This window comes from Emys orbicularis, chromosome 10 (assembly GCF_028017835.1).
Source record: "Emys orbicularis isolate rEmyOrb1 chromosome 10, rEmyOrb1.hap1, whole genome shotgun sequence".
Taxonomy (NCBI): domain Eukaryota; kingdom Metazoa; phylum Chordata; order Testudines; family Emydidae; genus Emys; species Emys orbicularis.
Window position 1 is genome coordinate 63,876,320 of NC_088692.1, and position 18,303 is coordinate 63,894,622.

Sequence of the window (18,303 nt, forward strand, 5' to 3'; positions counted from 1 at the left end):
CTGTATGCTGCTAATCCTATTTATAATGCAGCTAATTTTAAAATGAGGTGATATACTCTGGTTTATAATTTCACTCTTCAAATTAGTTTAATTCTTTGGGGACTAAAAATTGAATGTTTGAGAGGGTGTGTATATATATATATATACACACACACACACACATTCCTCAGAACTTATTTGGCTAAGAATCTGGAAAATGTCAGTGTTCAGAGTGGATTGCAATAAATTACAATACAATTAAAGCGATCGTATTACTAATTGCTGTACTGTATAAAAGAAGCATGATGGTGCTTATTACTAAAGAAGAACTCAGTGCATTCTGCGCTAGTACAAGTGACTTTTTTTCAGTATCAACAGAAAGCGGTCAGCCTAAACCTCTTGTTAATGGTATGGAAAACCCTTTGCACGTACTTACTCCATATATATAATTAAAAAAACTGGCTTGTGTAAGAAGTCATTCCAGTTACACAGATTTCAGCTTAATTCTCCTATTGATCCTGGCAATAAAAAGACAGAAGAAAATGATCACTAAGCCAGGCTTTTCCCCAGCTCCAAAATGTACGCTGCCATGCCCGGTCTCTTGCAAGGAGGTTTATTTTCTTAAGAGAAGCCAGCAGACGAACACAAAAACAGTCTTTTAAGTCACTCCTTAGCCTTAGGCTTCAGGGATGCTCCCCCTCCCCCCTACCCTGAGGGGGCTCTGGTGCTCCTGGCAGTTTCCCAGTTTCAGTCAGCTCTGCTCCCTTCCTGGAGCAGCAGCCCCAAGCCACCTGGCCCCTTGCTCTAGGGACCCAGCACCCAAGTTAGCTCTACTTCACGTAACTTCTTTGCCCTTGCCCATCGCTGCCACCATCCAAACTGCCCACTAGAAGCCCTTTATGGGCCCAGCTGTAGTCCAGCCCTCTTTAATTGGCTGGATTGGACTCACCTGCTCTGGTCCAGAGGCACTAGGCTTAGTCTATCCCTAGGGACTAGCTACCCTGTGACAAGAACCCAAACCTATTTCAGCACAGCTATTGAAGGGGCGTGCCTATTGACAGGTTTGTCCCATGTCTTGGCCACCCTCCAGTTCTGGGAAAGGCCTGGGAAGTTGTCTCTTTCTTACATGAATCTGTGGATTTGAAGAACCTGCTGGATTATTTAATAGCTTTGTCCCACTAATATCCAGAGCTTGCTAGTGCAGTTAACTGTATGACTGCATTGTGTGTAAAATGTTTCTCCATTTCCTTTCAGGTTGGGAAGCTGATTCAAGAAGCAGCTGGAAGGAGTAATTTGAAGAGAGTAACTCTGGAGCTGGGAGGGAAGAGCCCCAACATCATTTTTGCAGATGCTGATTGTAAGTCAGCACTTACGCATTCTCCTTAAATCTGACAATGATAATACAATCCGTGCAGTATTCCTTTTGCTATGCGATTTGATTGTATATTTTACACTCCTCTTGTACTTCTTAATTTGCAATGTGCTGCAGAATTGTGCATTGACAAAACATAACTGCCTTTGTCAGAGCCTCAGAGGGTAGCTGGAGGTTTGGCAGCTAGGTAAGGTGTGTGCAGCTGGGAGTTAGAACATAAGAACAGTCATACTGGGTCAGAGCAAATGTCCATCCAGCCCAGTATCCTGTCTTCCGACAGTGGCCAATGCCAGATGCCCCAGAGGGAATGAACAGAACAGGCAATCATCATGTGATCCAGCCCCTCTTGCCCATTCTGGGGCACACGTACCAGGCCAGATATTTAGGAGTTTTGGCACCTTAGAAGTTGCGGGCAGCATTTTAAGATTGTGGGATAAGCACATTAGCTGGAAGTTTCTGCTAAAATGATCAGCAATTAAGTAGTTAAAATGTTGACATTTAAATTGTTCAGCAGGAGGTTTTGAAGTTAACACCTTATTACAATGAATGGGTCAGTTCACACCTTGCTTTGAGCTATTGTTTCAGGCTGCTGTTCAGACACACTGCACTCATTGCACTTTTGAAAAGCTTTCTTTGGCTTTGTCTACACTGGCAAAAATACACACACACACACACACACACACACACACGCGCCCTGAAAGACCAAAGTTCTGTCGATGAAAAGCACCGGTGCGAACAGCGCTTTATCTGCAGGAGCGCTCTGCTGCCGACAAAGCTATCACCACTCCTTGGGAGTGGAAGTTTTTTGTGGGCGGGAGAGCTCTCTCCCGCTGACAAACAGCAGCTACACTGCACGTCTTTTAGCAGCACAGTTATAGCGGCACAGCTGTGTCGCTAAAAGGTGCGTAGTGTAGACAAAGCCTTTGCAACCATAGGGGCTAGAAATTTAGGGTTTTTAACTAAACAAGAGAAAGCAGTGCCACATGCCGATCAACAGAAGGATACTAGACATTGAGCTATGTCCACTTTCAAAGCTTTCAGATAGGCTCTGCAAGATTAGGATAAAGTTGAAGAACTCTCAACTACAGAGAGCTGGTTGGTATGGGGAAAAGTTACCAGCTCTACTGATATACAGTACTTATACAACTACAGTTATCCTGATATAAATCCTGTGTGGACACACTTATTCAGGTAGAAGAATGGCTTTTATCACGTTAAACACCTTCCCAAGTGACATAAACTACAGTGGCATAAGGGCATCCACACAGAGGGTTTACCATGTAACTATAACTGTTTTAATTCACACCTTAGATTATACCCCCAAAAAAGTTCCAATGCAGACAAGGCCTCAAGTCTTGCTACGCACAGACTTCCACTGATTTAACTCAACCAATGCAAATCCATTTACGGACACCCTTATTTTGGTTTGAGAGGTTTATTTTGAATTATTTAAAGCTATTCCTAATTAATTAGTTTAAAGCTATTTCTTAAAAAAAGCTAAATTGAAATAAGTGATTCAAACTGAAATTGTCCACATGCTTTTTACAACCAGTTTAACTAACGTGGCTGAAATCACATCTTAAATTGAAGCAGGTGCCACTAGGCATGTAGAGAAAACTTGACAGAATTCTCCTGGATTGGGACAAATTGTTCTGCCTAAAGCTTTGTGATTTTAGGTAACCTGAAACAAGCAGCCAAAATATTAATTAATCCATCTCTACAATTAACACCCTTCAACAGTTGTCCAGTTCTTGCTCAAAGCTACCGTTTCCACAGACAATTGACAGGCGACAACTTGTTCTCCTTCCAAGCACTTATTACAGATCCATATGCCATAAATGTTTCAAGAGCTTCTTTCCCTTCTTTCCCCTATATTCTGCTTGTCCTACAGAGAAATTTAAATATAAAGTACAGTTATGTTCACAGTGTATCATACAAAACAGAGGATCAATAGCAGGTTTTGGTCTCCTTGCAAATATACTACTAGCACCCAACCTGAGATTCTAAAACACTAGTTAAACATTGAAGAGATTTTGCTGGCTGTTACAAAGGAACTGTTTAATCTGTTTACAGAACAACGTGTGTGAAAGTTTGCTGATAGTGTGGCAAAGCCATAGAAACTATACGGTTCTTTGAAAAGCCACAAGAGGATGGTTACAGCCCTTCGGAGTGCAAAACTATGTTAAGAAAAGAAAAAGGAAATCAGTTAACCAGTTCTAAATGCTATTGTTCTCAATCTTTGTGGATTCTTCTTGGGAGATTTTGAATGAGTTTCAGGAAACAGTCTGAATTACTTTTTCAAGATGATGGTGAAAAGGAAACACATTTGACATGTTTCTTAGACAGGGTTTTCTGAAAATAAAGCATTGTTGTTGTTTTTTTTAAATCCCCAAATTGATCATATTCTACACCAAACTCCAAAGTGCTGCAACTGACAGTGGGGTAATGGCTACCCTGTTGGACATTACTGCTTAATAAGGTGGTATTTTTAATCTTTATAAAGGCACATGAAATACCATGAGGACCAAATTCTGTTCTAGGCATCTGTTGCACTCAAATAACCAAGGGTAGAATTTTTGTCCCTATGTACCTGATTTTCCTCCCACTGGTGTACAGGAGTAACTCCACGGAAGTCACCAGCATTTCAGTAATGTCAAACCTCATGTAAATGAGAGAAAAATCATGCCCTAATAGTCTACAGCATTTGATCTCTTAAACTTAAAACACATATTGTGTACCATGTTTTCACAGGGATTGTTACATAAAATAAAATGAATCCTCATGTATAGGACCATAGCACAGTAATGTGTTTTTAATTTTTTTTTAACCAAATCCTGTAATTCTGCTATGAAGTTATAAAAACTCAACACTAAATAATATGTCTGATGCTGGCTACAATAGCAGTGTGTGAATTACTTCTCACAGCAGTGTGTGGCTGTCTTGGTTTTGTAGTGGACTATGCTGTGGAACAAGCTCACCAGGGGGTCTTCTTCAATCAAGGACAATGTTGCACTGCAGGCTCGCGGATTTACGTGGAAGAGTCGATCTACGAGGAGTTTGTTAGAAGAAGTGTCGAACGTGCCAAGAGGAGAGTAGTGGGGAGTCCTTTTGACCCAACTACAGAACAAGGTCCCCAGGTAAAGAATAATGCGTCAGCTCTTCATGACACATGGGCACTGCATAGAGAGTATGGTGGTGCCTGTTTAGCACTGTGGTTCTCATTCAAACCACAGCATGTTTTGTGGCCAATGAATGCACGACTTGTTGTGGTACACAGGGATTGAAATAACAAATATTTTTAAAAGAATAGTTCCAAAGGGGCCAACCTTATCTGCTGCAGTGCAGAAGTGGGTCTCTCCCCCTTCATGGAAAGTCACATTTGCATTATATTATCTGAGCATACTGGCAAATTCTACAAAGTTTGCTTCATAGAATTAAAGGTAGATTCTGTCCTTAAATCTACACCGTGCACCTCCAACCTGTGCAATGAGCACATGCAATGGAGAGGCAGACTCCCAGAAGTCTCTGCTCTACGCTGTCATCTTTCAAAAAGTTCATAGTGCCATAATTGTGATTATTGATCTCCAAAAAGGAGTGAGTTTTGAACAAAAATTAGGCAGATTTGGAAAAATCGCTAAATTGCACTAAAAATTACCTATAAATACCTAATTGTAATTAAACCCCCCTGGTTGGGTCATTTCTAGCACATCTGGACCTAAAGGCATGACCCACCTACCAACTGAACAAAAGGCTCAGCTTCATTAGATGGAAGGCAGTAGCAGACTCATTAGCCTCACTATGTGGGCCAGCCACTATAGCAGGACAAATACCATACAGGGTTAATGTGGGTTACACTATTCTTTGAGATGGGGAAGTCAACAGGAGTTGCAGGTATTTAGTACCTCTCAAGTTTGAGCCAAAGTGAGCATTTGTGAGCATGCTCTCAGACTCATTCTGGTTTGTAGTCAAGAGTACTATCAAGCAGTAGAACTAACACAGCTTCTTCAACCTTTAAGATTGATAAGAAACAGTATAACAAGATCCTGGAACTTATCCAAAGTGGCATTACAGAAGGTGCAAAACTCGAATGTGGAGGTAAAGGACTAGGAAGAAAGGGTTTCTTCATTGAACCTACGGTGTTTTCCAATGTAACAGATGACATGCGGATTGCCAAGGAAGAGGTATCCACAAATTTCCTCTCTGGGGCATAATCATTATAAATTTGGGTCTAAACAGGATTTAATTTATTTTAGGAGATAAAAGTTTTAGAGTCGGAATTTACTGCTGTAAATGGAATATGGGTCTTGCTGGGCAGTGGTGTGTGTCTCAATACCCTTTAGGGGTAGAGAAGTTCTCAGCACCTGTTTGGGTAAAGAATCTGTGTTAGTTAGCCACGTTCCAGAGCTGAGAAAAGAGAAAAGGAAGTGGATGGGATTCATTGAGTGGCTGCTCTTCCTAGGGCTCTGCTTTGGGAAAGCTCGCACAGTTTTGCAGGGAGCTGGTGCCGCTTATAAATACTCCTTTTGGAATTGGTAAAGAGTAAAACAGGAAAAGGGAGACAGCTGGAAAAAAATGGGGATTTTTATCCCAAGGCTGTTTTACAAATTAACCATTAATCTCTGTTGCAGATCTTTGGGCCTGTTCAAGAAATACTGAGATTTAAAACCATGGATGAAGTTATAGAGAGAGCCAACAATTCAGATTTTGGACTGGTAGCTGCTGTCTTTACAAATGACATAAACAAGGCCCTGACAGTCTCATCAGCAATGCAAGCTGGAACCGTCTGGTAAGGCACCAGTCACCAGGCATTCCTGCTGTTGGAGATAAGGGGTTTGACTCACCATTGTGCCACCCTAGTTTTCCACCCTTTCCCAGGCCCAGTCTAGATATCTACTAACTGTAGAGGTAAAGTGTTTTGTCATCACCCCGCCCAGTTTACTTATATAATGTGCGTTCCCCCATCTTCTTTAGATTGTAAACTCAGCCGCTGGCATGCTGGTAGGCACTGCTGAAAACAAATAATAGGAAATAATCATCATCATCCTAATAAAATAAAAATAATGTCCTGTGTTGTTTTCAGAATGGAGGAACCCTGTTAGATTTTTCTGATGAATGCACCAAGAATAATGCAGTTGCTGATGTTAAAGTACATACATCAAGAAAACAACAGGCACCCACTGTCCCTAATCCTTAGGGACTGACAAGCTCCATTTCTGAGGGTTAACAACAGCATGTAATTTGATATGTTAGGACTGGATAAACTAAAGAGCCCGGAGGAAATCAGGTGGAAAAAGACAATTTCAAATCTAATAGCAAAGTGTACAAGGTGGCATTGAGGTTTGTTAACAAATTAACAGTTGGTTACTGAAGCTGAATTCAAGCTACTTTCCTTTTTCCCTCAGCATCTAAGGAGCTGACCCTGCTCCCTTTTGAAGACAATGGGAGTTATGTCATTGTCTGCATTGGGAGTAGGATTATACTCATAAAAGATAAACTGCTTATGTGTCTTTTAATATGTTTGAAATTACTTAGTTACTACAAATAGTTGGCTAGTGTCCTTACTTCTATGAGTTTAGTCCTCCCAACTGGATTCCCAAATACATAATTGACAATGCACACAGATTTAGCTCCTTTTCTTTTGACAGGATAAATTGTTACAATGCCTTAAATGCCCAGAGTCCTTTTGGAGGGTTCAAAATGTCTGGCAATGGGAGAGAAATGTAAGTATCATATTATTCCTTCTAAACTTTGCTCAGATATACAAGTAAGGAAACATTAGTGAATTTTTAGAATGAAAACGATAGAGATAGTCATGTACCACACTGATGAGCGTGGTATGAGAAGACAGGGATACTCGTGTCTTGGTTGCATATACATTTGGCTTGCATGGCACTATTATTTTTCCCTTGGAGATTTTGGAACAGCAAGGTGACTTAGTGGGACTGTCTTCTCATTCCTAAAGAGAATGGAAGTTTCCAAATATCTCCCTGATCCAGGAGATTTTTCCTTGGACATATTAACTGGCAATTTTCCGGGAAGATTCCCATGTTGTCGTTCTTCTGCCATATTGCTTGCCTCCCTAGCTGTAACTCTTTGTATTCTTTTTTTCTGTCTCCACTGTTGTTTGCCACAGTTCCCAATACTGGACCACCTGTATGTAATTAAAGTGCTATTTATCTCTTCCAGATTTAACAACATTAAATGAAATCAGGCCTACACTAAGGCGACTCTATTAACACTTCCTAAAAAAATTCCCCTTCTGTTATGGAATATCTGTCTTCTTTCCTATTCCAGTTGGAAGTAAATGGCAGATCTCTTGGAGTGGAATCCCACCCTTAATCCTCTTCCTACCATACCTAGTTTAACGTCCTACCAGTATTAAACCCTCATGGAAATAGCAAGATATTTTATCAATTGTGTATGCAGCACATTTGATTATGTATTTGCTAATATATATGTATAACAGGCAAATTCCTGTGCAGAGGGCACATGAACCACTTAAGTCCCATTTAATCCCTGAAAAAGGCTTGTGGCTGATTACACATTCAGCAATAAAATCAAAATAAGGTCAAACTCTTTCAAACTAAATATGGTGAAGTAGATTCTGATCCATAAAACGGGCTCTATGCAGACAGATATATCTTCCCTTGTTAAGAACCATTTAGCAGAACTCATTCATGAGTGAGTCAGACTGTTCTCAGGATATCTATGCCTACACTGGAAATGCTGCAGCTGGGCCACAGAAGCGCTGAAGTGTAGACAGGGGTTCCTCCGTCACCATAATAAATCCATCTCTCAACCCCTGGGGCTTAGGTCGGCTTAATTACATCACACAGGGTGTGAAAATTTTCAAGGCTCTGAGTAGTTAAGCCAACCTAACTCTGTAGTGTAGATCAGCCCTCAAACTGGCTAATTCTTATCATTGTGAAAATATTCCAAAAACACTGAGCACAACAGAGCACACTTAGTAGTACCTTTATTGAATGGGACTAGCTGTGAGAGTTAAGATATTCATGTATACCTAGAGGGAGATGCTGAAGCACACAGAGGGCAGTTGCACAACCCAACCTTTATTGAAAATCAATGGGAGTTGGGCACTTGATTCCCATTCGTGCCTTTGAAAAGCTTTCCCACAGAAAATAGTGTTTAGATCTGATATAATATTTGTCTCCCCCATAAAAAGACACCAGATGACAACTCTGCTGTGAGTTATCATTCTAGGCATTTAAGAAACCTCTGGCCAGGGTCCATCGTGTCTTTTATTCTCTCTCCCCGCCCCATGTGCGCACACGCACACACACGCACATTTTACTGCAATGTCAAGGTTTTAATGTTAAAATCACAAAGTCAGGGAATGAAAACAGTGAAGGGTCTAACTGTTAATTTTGCTATGTTGCGCATCCATATGTTTTATGGGATATATTTTACTGCACAAACAGTAGTAAGCTACACATTTAATTAGAAAAATAGGACTAGGAAACACGTTATATAATATGTGCATCACAACTGAGTTAATATTATATTAGAGTCAGGTAATAACCATGTCACCTTAATGTTGCATTAGCAAGGTTTGATTTGGGTTTTGCATTTCATTTCCTAGATTTTTCTGCAATTTTTTCATAGGTAGGAAAGAGTGCAAGTCAATACTCCAGGTCTGCTACACCAGTTTTACACTCACTTTGCACAGGTGTACCTGATGACACAAAGTGAAAAGCTATGGAGAATCAGACCTTACATACATATGAGATTCGGGTCTATTGTCTACTAAGGCTGACCCTTTATAATGCTCTGGAAGTGTAAAGAGGCCTTAAAGTGGTCTTAAGTTACAGTTACATTCCTATTAAGGCCCCTTTACACTGCCAGAGTGCTGTGAAGGTGACCTCTTGTAAATGAGACTCAGGCCCATCATATGTAGTATGGCCATATTAAATTAAAAATGACCCAAAGAAAGACTTTCGGATTTCAGTCCAAACTTTCCCAAAGGAAGTTCAGTTCTACTTCAGCCTCATTGTCTATCGTTGAGTTAATTCGTAAGGTCTAGATTGAGGTTTTCAGCTTGGTCCTGCGCACGGGGCAATGCCCAGCTGCACTGCTCAGAAGGATCCAAGAAGGAATATCCCTGGGTCACAGTTCCTTTCCTGATCATCTCTTGTTCTTGGGGGGAGGGAGTGAGGGAGCATACATTATTTCACTCATTTTTGGAGTGCAGCTTACTTCCCCCCTCAAACCTGATCAGCTGATAGAGGGGAATGGAATGATGGCTCTGACCACTCCCTGCGCATTGACTCCTCCATTTTCCCTCTGCAAGCATTGGGTGTGCAACACCAGCTCTCTCCTTGCTCCTAGAACTATGATCTGGTTAGGCCTGCGCATGGCCATGCACTGGGGCTTTCTTCCTGCTCCGTACTCTCCTGTATGGCTATATGAGAGGTAGGGACAATCAAGATAAGCTTATAAAGGGGCATTAACTTCCCGGTAGCTCTAGGACTCCTCACATTTGTCTATCTTCTCAAGTTCAAAACAGAAAAGAAAAAAAAAGGTTGTGAAGGCCCATATCACCCCCCATTATTTTGTTTGCTAGACCAGAACAAGACAGCGGCTGGCAATTGTGGTATATAAAGGCACTGGATTCTACTCTGGCTGGGTTAACTATTGACTCAAAAATGTGTCCAAGGGGTATTTGGAGCCAAGTTTCAGCCCTACTGAATCAAGCAGAAATGTTCACACAGAGTGACTTATTAGCATTAGTTCTTCAGCTCCATGGAGCTCTCTGTGACAGCCTCTACTGAGCCACTGGGGAACGGCTCGGTGGCTCAGCTAAGTTTGATAAATGTTTTGGTCATTGTGCGGAAGACAAATCTGAGGACTTTCTGTTGCAAGTTGTGGGGGTTTGTCCAATTGAATGTGAAACTTAATTGTGAAGAATCCTCATTAGTTCCTTTCCCTTCGTGTACTTAGTTCCTAAAAATTCATACAATGCTGACTGAAACATCAGTTAAATATCAACTGGCTAAGTCAGGTGTAAGCTTTACTGTGCCAACAGGCACGTTGGAAGGGTTTCAAAACTGCAGGTGGGGTGGAATGACCTGATAAATATCAACATCTCTGCACAAATGAATTAACACTCCAAAGGGAGGTCAGAAGGGTCTCCCCCCGGGGAAACATTTGTGTGTAAAAATGTACACTTTGGAAGTAAATTCAGAACAGGCTATGCAACATCAGGAGCATACCCAGAGGTTTTATAGTGGACAACCTCTGAATAATAACCCCCTCCCTGTTTTGAAAGCAACATTTATTAAAAGGTGGGTTCAGGAGAGTCCCCCTGGAATTTTCTTAATGGTGTAATTTAGGATTACATTCTGCGCTGTTGCATAAGGAAGAAGGGAAGCTCCAAATGCCAAACAAACTCACATGAAGTGCAGTTACAGGAATTCTCTAGGTTTTATTCTTACAAATAAGGAAACTAAACTCAGTGCAGCCTCTTGCAAGGAGACATGGGGTCTAAACAAGGAGCAAATGCCCCTATGCCTGGAGAGCCTATGTGTGAGACTCCTAGTACTAAGCCAGGTCAAAAAGATGCTCAACTCATGTACTTAGGCTCTGCCCCTGAGAGTTTACAATCTATTTTTGTGTCTCAACACGAGAGGGCCCCAATTCCTGATTAGAGCCTATAGGCATGACTGCAATGCTAATATCAAATAATGACTTGTCCGTCACCCCAAATGTATGGAGAGGAAAGGAAACGAGCTGTTCCTGAGAGAGAAAAGGATTAGAGTCATGCAGTGGCCACTCCAGAGACTTAGCAGAATTGCCCAACAGCGGAGCTGGGCCAGAGCCAGTTACAGAAGAATCTATTCAGTAACCAAGACAACACCAATAGCTTAATCTCCATATTTCCCAAGTAGTAGATATATCCAGCAGTATCCAATCCCAGGTGGATGAGAGTAACTAACCTTTAAGAGCTTATAGGCTCAGTTAAGTGCCACTGTGCAAGGGCTAAAAGGGTTTCTGGCTACTGGACGTCTGGGTAGGTTGAACTCTGCAGTGGAGTACATGCTAATGCCCTAAATCGCTGCTGCTAGGTATTTACTCAGTCTCAACCTCTGTAACTGCTGCTACCTCCCCTCCCTACTCATTGGACAGGACCCAGCAGGGATAGAAGACAGGCAGGTCAGGGCTGAGCACAGCTCTAGTTTTATGAGTAGTTCCGTTTTCCTGCCATTCACTCCTTGACTTCTCTTTGTAGAGTGCTAACACAGGTGCCAGTTGTGCTGTTCGTTCTTGGCATGTGGCTATTTTTCCTCCAGGACCTGGAAGGGATGGAGACCATCAATTCATTTTGCATGGCTCCATCAATGGACAGTGGGTGCTTCTAGTCACTACTATCCTGGACAGGATTCATAGTGGCTCCACACTTCATTACCAAACCCTGGAGCTGTCCATACTCCTCCTGACCCAAACTGGGACTTGACAGTCAGTGGTTTTAGAAGATAAAATGAACCTTAATCCAGTGTTAAATACACAATATAATGATGCAACTGTGCTTTGGTGTTCAGGTTATATCATAACTTCATCAAGTAACCTTCTGCTACGTATTATGGCTGGAAAAGGAACTAATGCATGGACATGAGTTGATAGGCTACCATTTGTTTTCTAGGGGCGAATGTGGATTGAGAGAATATTCTGAAGTTAAAACTGTGACAATAAAGATTCCTCAAAAGAATTCCTAAGAAGATGAAGGAGCATGTTGTGCAGAACAACATGTGATGCCACCCTCAATATTCCTTATGGGACCAGCACTCAGGAATAAAAAGTGTTGTTACGCAGTATATATTTAAGATATTAAGTTACAACATATATACCAGGCACATAATTGCATACAAAATGCAAACCAACTCTGTATTGTTTCATAGCACTCCACTGGGAACTCCCCTCCTCCCCGCTTTTTTTTTTTTTTTTGTAAATCAAATCATGCAGCAAGAGTTAAAATTGCAATTGGATACTATTTAATAACTGTACCACTATAAATCTGTTAGTTACACACAGAACAATCCTTTGCATACATATGCAAAAAAGGCAAGTTGTTTTAAAATCATCTTCTCAAACAAGGGCTGATATTCTTATATGGTGCTTTGCAACAGATCTCATTTGGAGGCCACCATTTTAGCCATACATAACTGACCAAGTATCACTGATGTCCTTTAATAACCAAAAGTGAACTATTTTGAATTGGAGCCAGCCAATATGGTACATTGGCAACTTTGTAATCAGCATGATATTTTGAAGTGGTTAGACTTGGGGGAACTAATTTATTGTATGAATTACTAAATTTGGAAGGATTCTAGTTAGCATTGAGGTTTGGTTTCCATGAACACGCAGAGATGGTCTGATATTCATAGTGCATCTTAACAGTTATTTTATGTCTTATTATAGGTACCAGCTCACTTATAAGATTTTTAGAAAGTTTTACCATCCTCCCATAAGTGCATGGCTGGATGGGAAGGAGATCCCAAAGGCTATACAGAACTAGTTCAGCTTTCTCCCCCCCCCCCCCCCCCCCCCGCGCGTGCCATGAAATAGCTGCATAGACTGACTCTGCAGGCTCCTCGGCCAGCAAACTACTCGTGATTACAGCAGATGTTTCAACTTTGGCACGTTGGGAAATTGTGATGTATTCATTAGAGTTGGAAAAACCCGCCCGACAAGCTTAATTTTACAAAAAGATGGCTTGCTGTCCTCACCCTGCTGGTGAGCCCCAGAAGAGCTTAATTGCTGCTATTGGACTTTTCATTAATTACACTTTTGTTTTGACACAGCACCAGAATAAGAGCAGGCCTATTTAAAAGTGAGACTTTTACAGTACACTGCCACACCCGATGGGCCCAGAATCCCTCCTGATTCCCAGTTAACAAACTGAACATAAACTTAGCAGTCTTTGTCTTTTTCTTCTTTCCAGCTGCAGAGTAACACTCAAGCGCCAGTTTGGGGGGGATGTTTCATGTTAACAACATTTATTTAAAAGTACAGTAAATATCCGACTGTCGCTACATTATGTGAAGTGTAAGGACAGAATTATAGCCTCGTGTTTAACAGTTTGTTTCCTAACCATAGGCTCCATAGGCCAAGGTGCTGAGCACTCTGGGCCCAATCCAGCAAATCATTTAGGCACTTACTTAACTTTTACGTATTGACTTCAGAGGGGTACTCCTGTGCGTGACGTTAAGCCTGTCCTTAAATGCTTTGCTGCATCAGGACCCAAGTGCCCAGCACCTTCTGGCATTGAACCCCAAAAGCATTTTGTATTTATAACTCATGCCATTTCCTGTGTGTGTTTTTAAGTACTATGTAACATGCTGTTATTCACAAGTGACAGTACATTTGCAAACAGAGCTGAAACCAAGTATTCCTGAGTTGTTACATGTGAATGTCATGTACTCCTACTGTAGTGTATGCCAGAGTAAAATAAACATACAGCAAATAACAAATTAGTTATCTTTTTAACTGCAGTATAAAATGTGAAAAAGGAGATTTTATTTCTTTTCTGCTATTTACTTAAAAACAAAACAAAAAGAAAAGAAAAGAAACCTGTGCTAGCAATAAGCATTTATATTGTGTATTCTTCTGTATTATTTGTGTGTTTTGTATGTCTCTGTGTTATTTCAATTAAATTCAGGTAAATAATATACAGCTGCCATTTCCCCCCCAGCTTTTGTCACTGTTGCTACATTTGATGTACATGAGTTTGTGAAAACCCTTTTTTGAACAATGTACCATCTGCATGTAGTCAACAAAACATTTTTTCCAATCCCTGCAAGTCTTTGTTACAGTTTATCATGTATATAGTTATGTTATTAAAAAAAAGTAAAAGGATATGAAATATTTTCTATGAAGTTTTCCATTAAAAAGGTTTAGAGAAAGATTTTGTAGCCTGCGAGAGTTCTTTGTTGTTAATGGAGCCAGGGGGGAAAAAAGCATTACACTAGTGAAGGGACTGCTCTCACAGTAGCTTTATTTTCATTTGCAAAAGTGAATGAAGTAAATGGCCAATTATGTTTTTTGGAATATTTTTGCAGCTGTATGAAAAAAAAACCCTGTGAATTGTGGATCCAGGTCACAGCCAAAGTTCATCCTCGCCCTCTGTGCTCATAAAGTTTTGCTATCGGTGACGGTCTGAAATCATTTGAACCAGTGGGGCATCCTTGCAAACTGTTGCATCGCAGCTTGAGTTTTGGATAAAGTTTAAAAAAAAATGATGATGACTTTACTTTCCCAGTGAGTCACAGATACAAATAAATTAACACCACAATCACTTATGGACTGATATTCCATTGGCCTTTAGTCTCTGAAGCCAAAAGGGGCAGTTTGAATGTCAAGGCACTTCACAAGCAGTAGAATTTGCATTCTATGGTATGTACAACTCCCCCACAAACAATCGGACAATCCCTTAAATTCCTCACATATTTTCATTGCCCAGAGCAGTGCTCATGTTTTGAAAAATTGCCTATTTTGCTAAGATAAAATAGATATGGTTACATCACTATTTCCTATCACTTGGCTTGGCAGAATTCAATTTTTGTTTTTGTTTTTTAATAATTTTAAATAATATCGTATCAATGTTTATTTTTTAATCCATTTAAATTTTCACAGTTGTGCAAAATTATGGGTTTTAAGCATTTTTTTTAAAGCAATTTAAATGTTCACAGTTGTGGGAAATTCCGGGGAGGAGGTCAGACAATAATTACTTAATCTCAGAGTAGATATTGAGAGTCAACGAGTTAAAACTTTAACTGTTAAAACACAAATTGTCAACATCACATATCAACAGCTATAAAGTAACTATCCTTAACTCAAATGCTAATAAGTTTGCAAGCAGCATTTTTCTTACTCCATCTAGCTGTAAATTTTTATCATGATCAATGGAAATATTTTTTCAGTTTGTGTGTGTACGGTGAAATTGACGTTTCCTGACATTGAGCAATAAAAATCTAATCCCTCCACGCCTAACAATTGAGAATACCTAGACTAAACAGAAAATACTGGGGTAATGTGATTTATTTAAACACATTTTTAAGGGCGACCATTATACATAGGGAACCTTAATAGGATAGGAAAAGAGGAACCATTTGGTGGGGAAGTTGTTTTATTGGAATAGCAACTAAATTGCAATATGAGAGAAAAGGACACAGTTATTGACAAATCCTGGGAATCAGGAATGTTTTTAAATGTTGCAGGGCTTCATTTCCACTTGCTTCAGTAGGTAACAAGCAATAATTCCCCATGAACATACATCTGGACAATCAACACTTTCTGCTGTATCTCAGTATTGATGTGTGTTCTGGTACGCTAACTATAGCAGCTTTCTGACTGCACTGTGCAGCCACAAATTGCTCACACAAGCAATAGAAAGTTGGTGTAAAGAAAAACAGAGTAGGGCCCAATCCTGTACCACTGACACCAATGGAAGTTTTCCCATTCAACATCACTGTGTGAAGAATCCAGTCCATGTATCCCTTAATTAAAACAAGCTAAACTAACAAATGCTAAATGAGCACCGGTGCCTGCCAGAACAGTGAGCGTAAACACATTACCACGCATACTATACTGCAGAAATGCTTAGTTTTAAAAGATGCGCAGTCAGAATTTGGAAATCATTTTGGCATTTCCATGCACAGATCTTTGGGAGGAGGCTATAAGATGAGGAATGCATACTTCCCCCCTGGGGTTTCCACATACACTAACTGGGTGGTGACAATATTTTAATGGAAGTGACAATTTTAATAGTGCACTGTTAGTGCTAGATACAGTCTATATACATACTAAAACAGTCCCTGTCTCAAAGCGCTTAAATAGATAAAGGGGAAATGGTGTCACAGCAAGATGAAGTGACTGCCCTAAGGGCACAGCAGCAGATCAGTGGCCGAGCTGAGAACAGGTCTCCTGAGCGATGAAGGGGGACATTAGAGAGGGGGAAAAAACATATGGAGAAATATTTTTTTAGAAAAGCTAAATATGTTTAGCGTGACAGACATAAAACCATGAACGAATACTTGAAGGACTTAACCACTGCAAAGGGAGAGGAATTACATGGTGCACATGGGGGGGGTCTATGTAGGAATGATTTAGTCTGAATACCAGCACGTATTTTCTAAAGAGCGAACTACAGGCTCCTGTGGATTGCCTCCCAAGGAAGAGCATGGAAGCCCCATCACAGGCCTTTTAAAACTGACCTGGAGTACATTGGACAATGTACTATATGGGAGAAACCTCAGCTGGCAGGGAGGGGAACTGGACGAGCCAGCCAGCATCTCTAACTTAATGTCATTCTTCACATTTGTGCACCCCATCACCCACTCTAGAAGTTAAGCTATCTCTGGGCATGCCACCAAAGTAGCCACTATAGTGTATTTCATAGGCCTGATTCACTTTGGACTTACAGCTGTATACATTCACTGAAGCCACTGATGTAAAGTTGGCCTAAGTGAAGAACCAGGACCACTATTTACATCATCTTTATATCTGGTATTTACATTTATATTTGTAGGGTTCTGTAACATGTTAATCAAAAGTTAAGTGATACAAAAATACCCTGTGCATTATACTATGATCAGCTGCTCCCGTGTGAGGCTGTGACTCGGGCGCTGCCAAGCAACAAGCAAAAGAAAAATACTTGTCCACATGTCAGCGGCTGTTTCCAAACACATTGTTTCTGTTGTACTGGGGCCTTAGTAGTGACACTAGCTGTAATGCCCAAGGGGTCTTGCTGAAGACATTCTGGGTGGGTAAAGGACAAATGAAGTTTGTATCACTAATATAGTTCCCAGAATGTTGTTGTAATTTTCTTGTTTGCTGTTAATTAAAAATACTGTGCTATTTTGAGGCTGGGTTTCATGTGCACAGCCTCCCTAATGGGGCCTGCTAAAGAAACCTGGGCTTTGCAACAGATGCCCTCACCAGGCAGGAGTTGCTGAAGAGGCTGTGCGCGTCGCCTGCTGCAGCGTTCCAAAAGAGTGTTTGTGCTGCTGGCAGGCACTGTGTTGCCAGGATAGCTCACACATAATGCATTTGCACATCAAATGAAGCTGGCCTGCTCTAAGAGCATGGGAAAGGCCTGTGTGGAACGGCATGTGTCCTACTTCCTAAACATGTATATTTTACAGTTTGCACTTGGTTATTGGCCAGCTTTAAAGTACTGCAAGTTCCGCTAAGCTTGTCGTTTTGCCTTTGAAGTGGAACTGTTTGGATAATGTTTCCTTTGGCCATTTATCTATGTAGCAAAGCTGGAACCAAAAACCCAGCTGTATTGGCCACTTTAAATTTAAATGTGAGAGCCTTTTAAAGTATCAAGAAAACACACACACACAAAATTTGACCATTTTTAAAGACCTTGCTTAGCCACCGTCCTTTACCCCTGCCAATAGCCTACTGTTATTACCAAATGTGCTTATAGCAACTCATTTCTTATGTGGCTTTTCCTGCTGTTTGGAAAAGTGCACAGCTGTGTTCAGATTTCAGACAGAAATTGAAACCAGAAAGACAGTTGTGTGCAGCACGACAAATCCGCTGCCCTACAAAACTGAAACAAAACGGATTCCATTGACTCTCCCAACAAATGGAAAAGGTGGCAGTGGGTGAGCCTCCCCATGTTTTGTTTGATCCAATTGAGTCTATGAGATGGGGCTGGAATTCCATGAGAGCAGGATGTCTCATGAGGTTACTGCTACTTCCTGCTTTGAGTTGGGCCAAAATATCACAGAAATAGCCTCTCTCTCAGTCTTTTGGCACTTTTGTTCCAGTCCCAAATGTAACCCAGGAGTACATAGTGTGGCAAATAATAATTAATAATACATAGAAAGTTAGCCATGGTTATTTGAACCTCACAAAGGTTCAGTGTAAGTTTTAGATGAAGAGAGGATGGCAGGGAATTGTAAAGCAAACATTTTATTTTCAGGAAA

General features: G+C 40.8%; 1 protein-coding gene across 4 annotated transcripts in view; it reads left to right on the forward strand.

The window, feature by feature from the left end:
• ALDH1A2 (aldehyde dehydrogenase 1 family member A2) overlaps window positions 1-12,081 on the forward strand; it is a 70,208-nt gene extending 58,127 nt beyond the window's left edge. For all 4 annotated transcript variants that reach the window (XM_065412833.1, XM_065412834.1, XM_065412835.1 and 1 more), the window contains 6 exons: window positions 1,234-1,336; window positions 4,304-4,488; window positions 5,368-5,532; window positions 5,980-6,137; window positions 6,997-7,071; window positions 12,009-12,081. In XM_065412833.1, the coding sequence (XP_065268905.1) occupies window positions 1,234-1,336; window positions 4,304-4,488; window positions 5,368-5,532; window positions 5,980-6,137; window positions 6,997-7,071; window positions 12,009-12,081 (759 nt within the window). The remainder of the gene's footprint in view (window positions 1-1,233; window positions 1,337-4,303; window positions 4,489-5,367; window positions 5,533-5,979; window positions 6,138-6,996; window positions 7,072-12,008) is intronic.
• The last annotated feature ends 6,222 nt before the right edge of the window (window positions 12,082-18,303 follow it).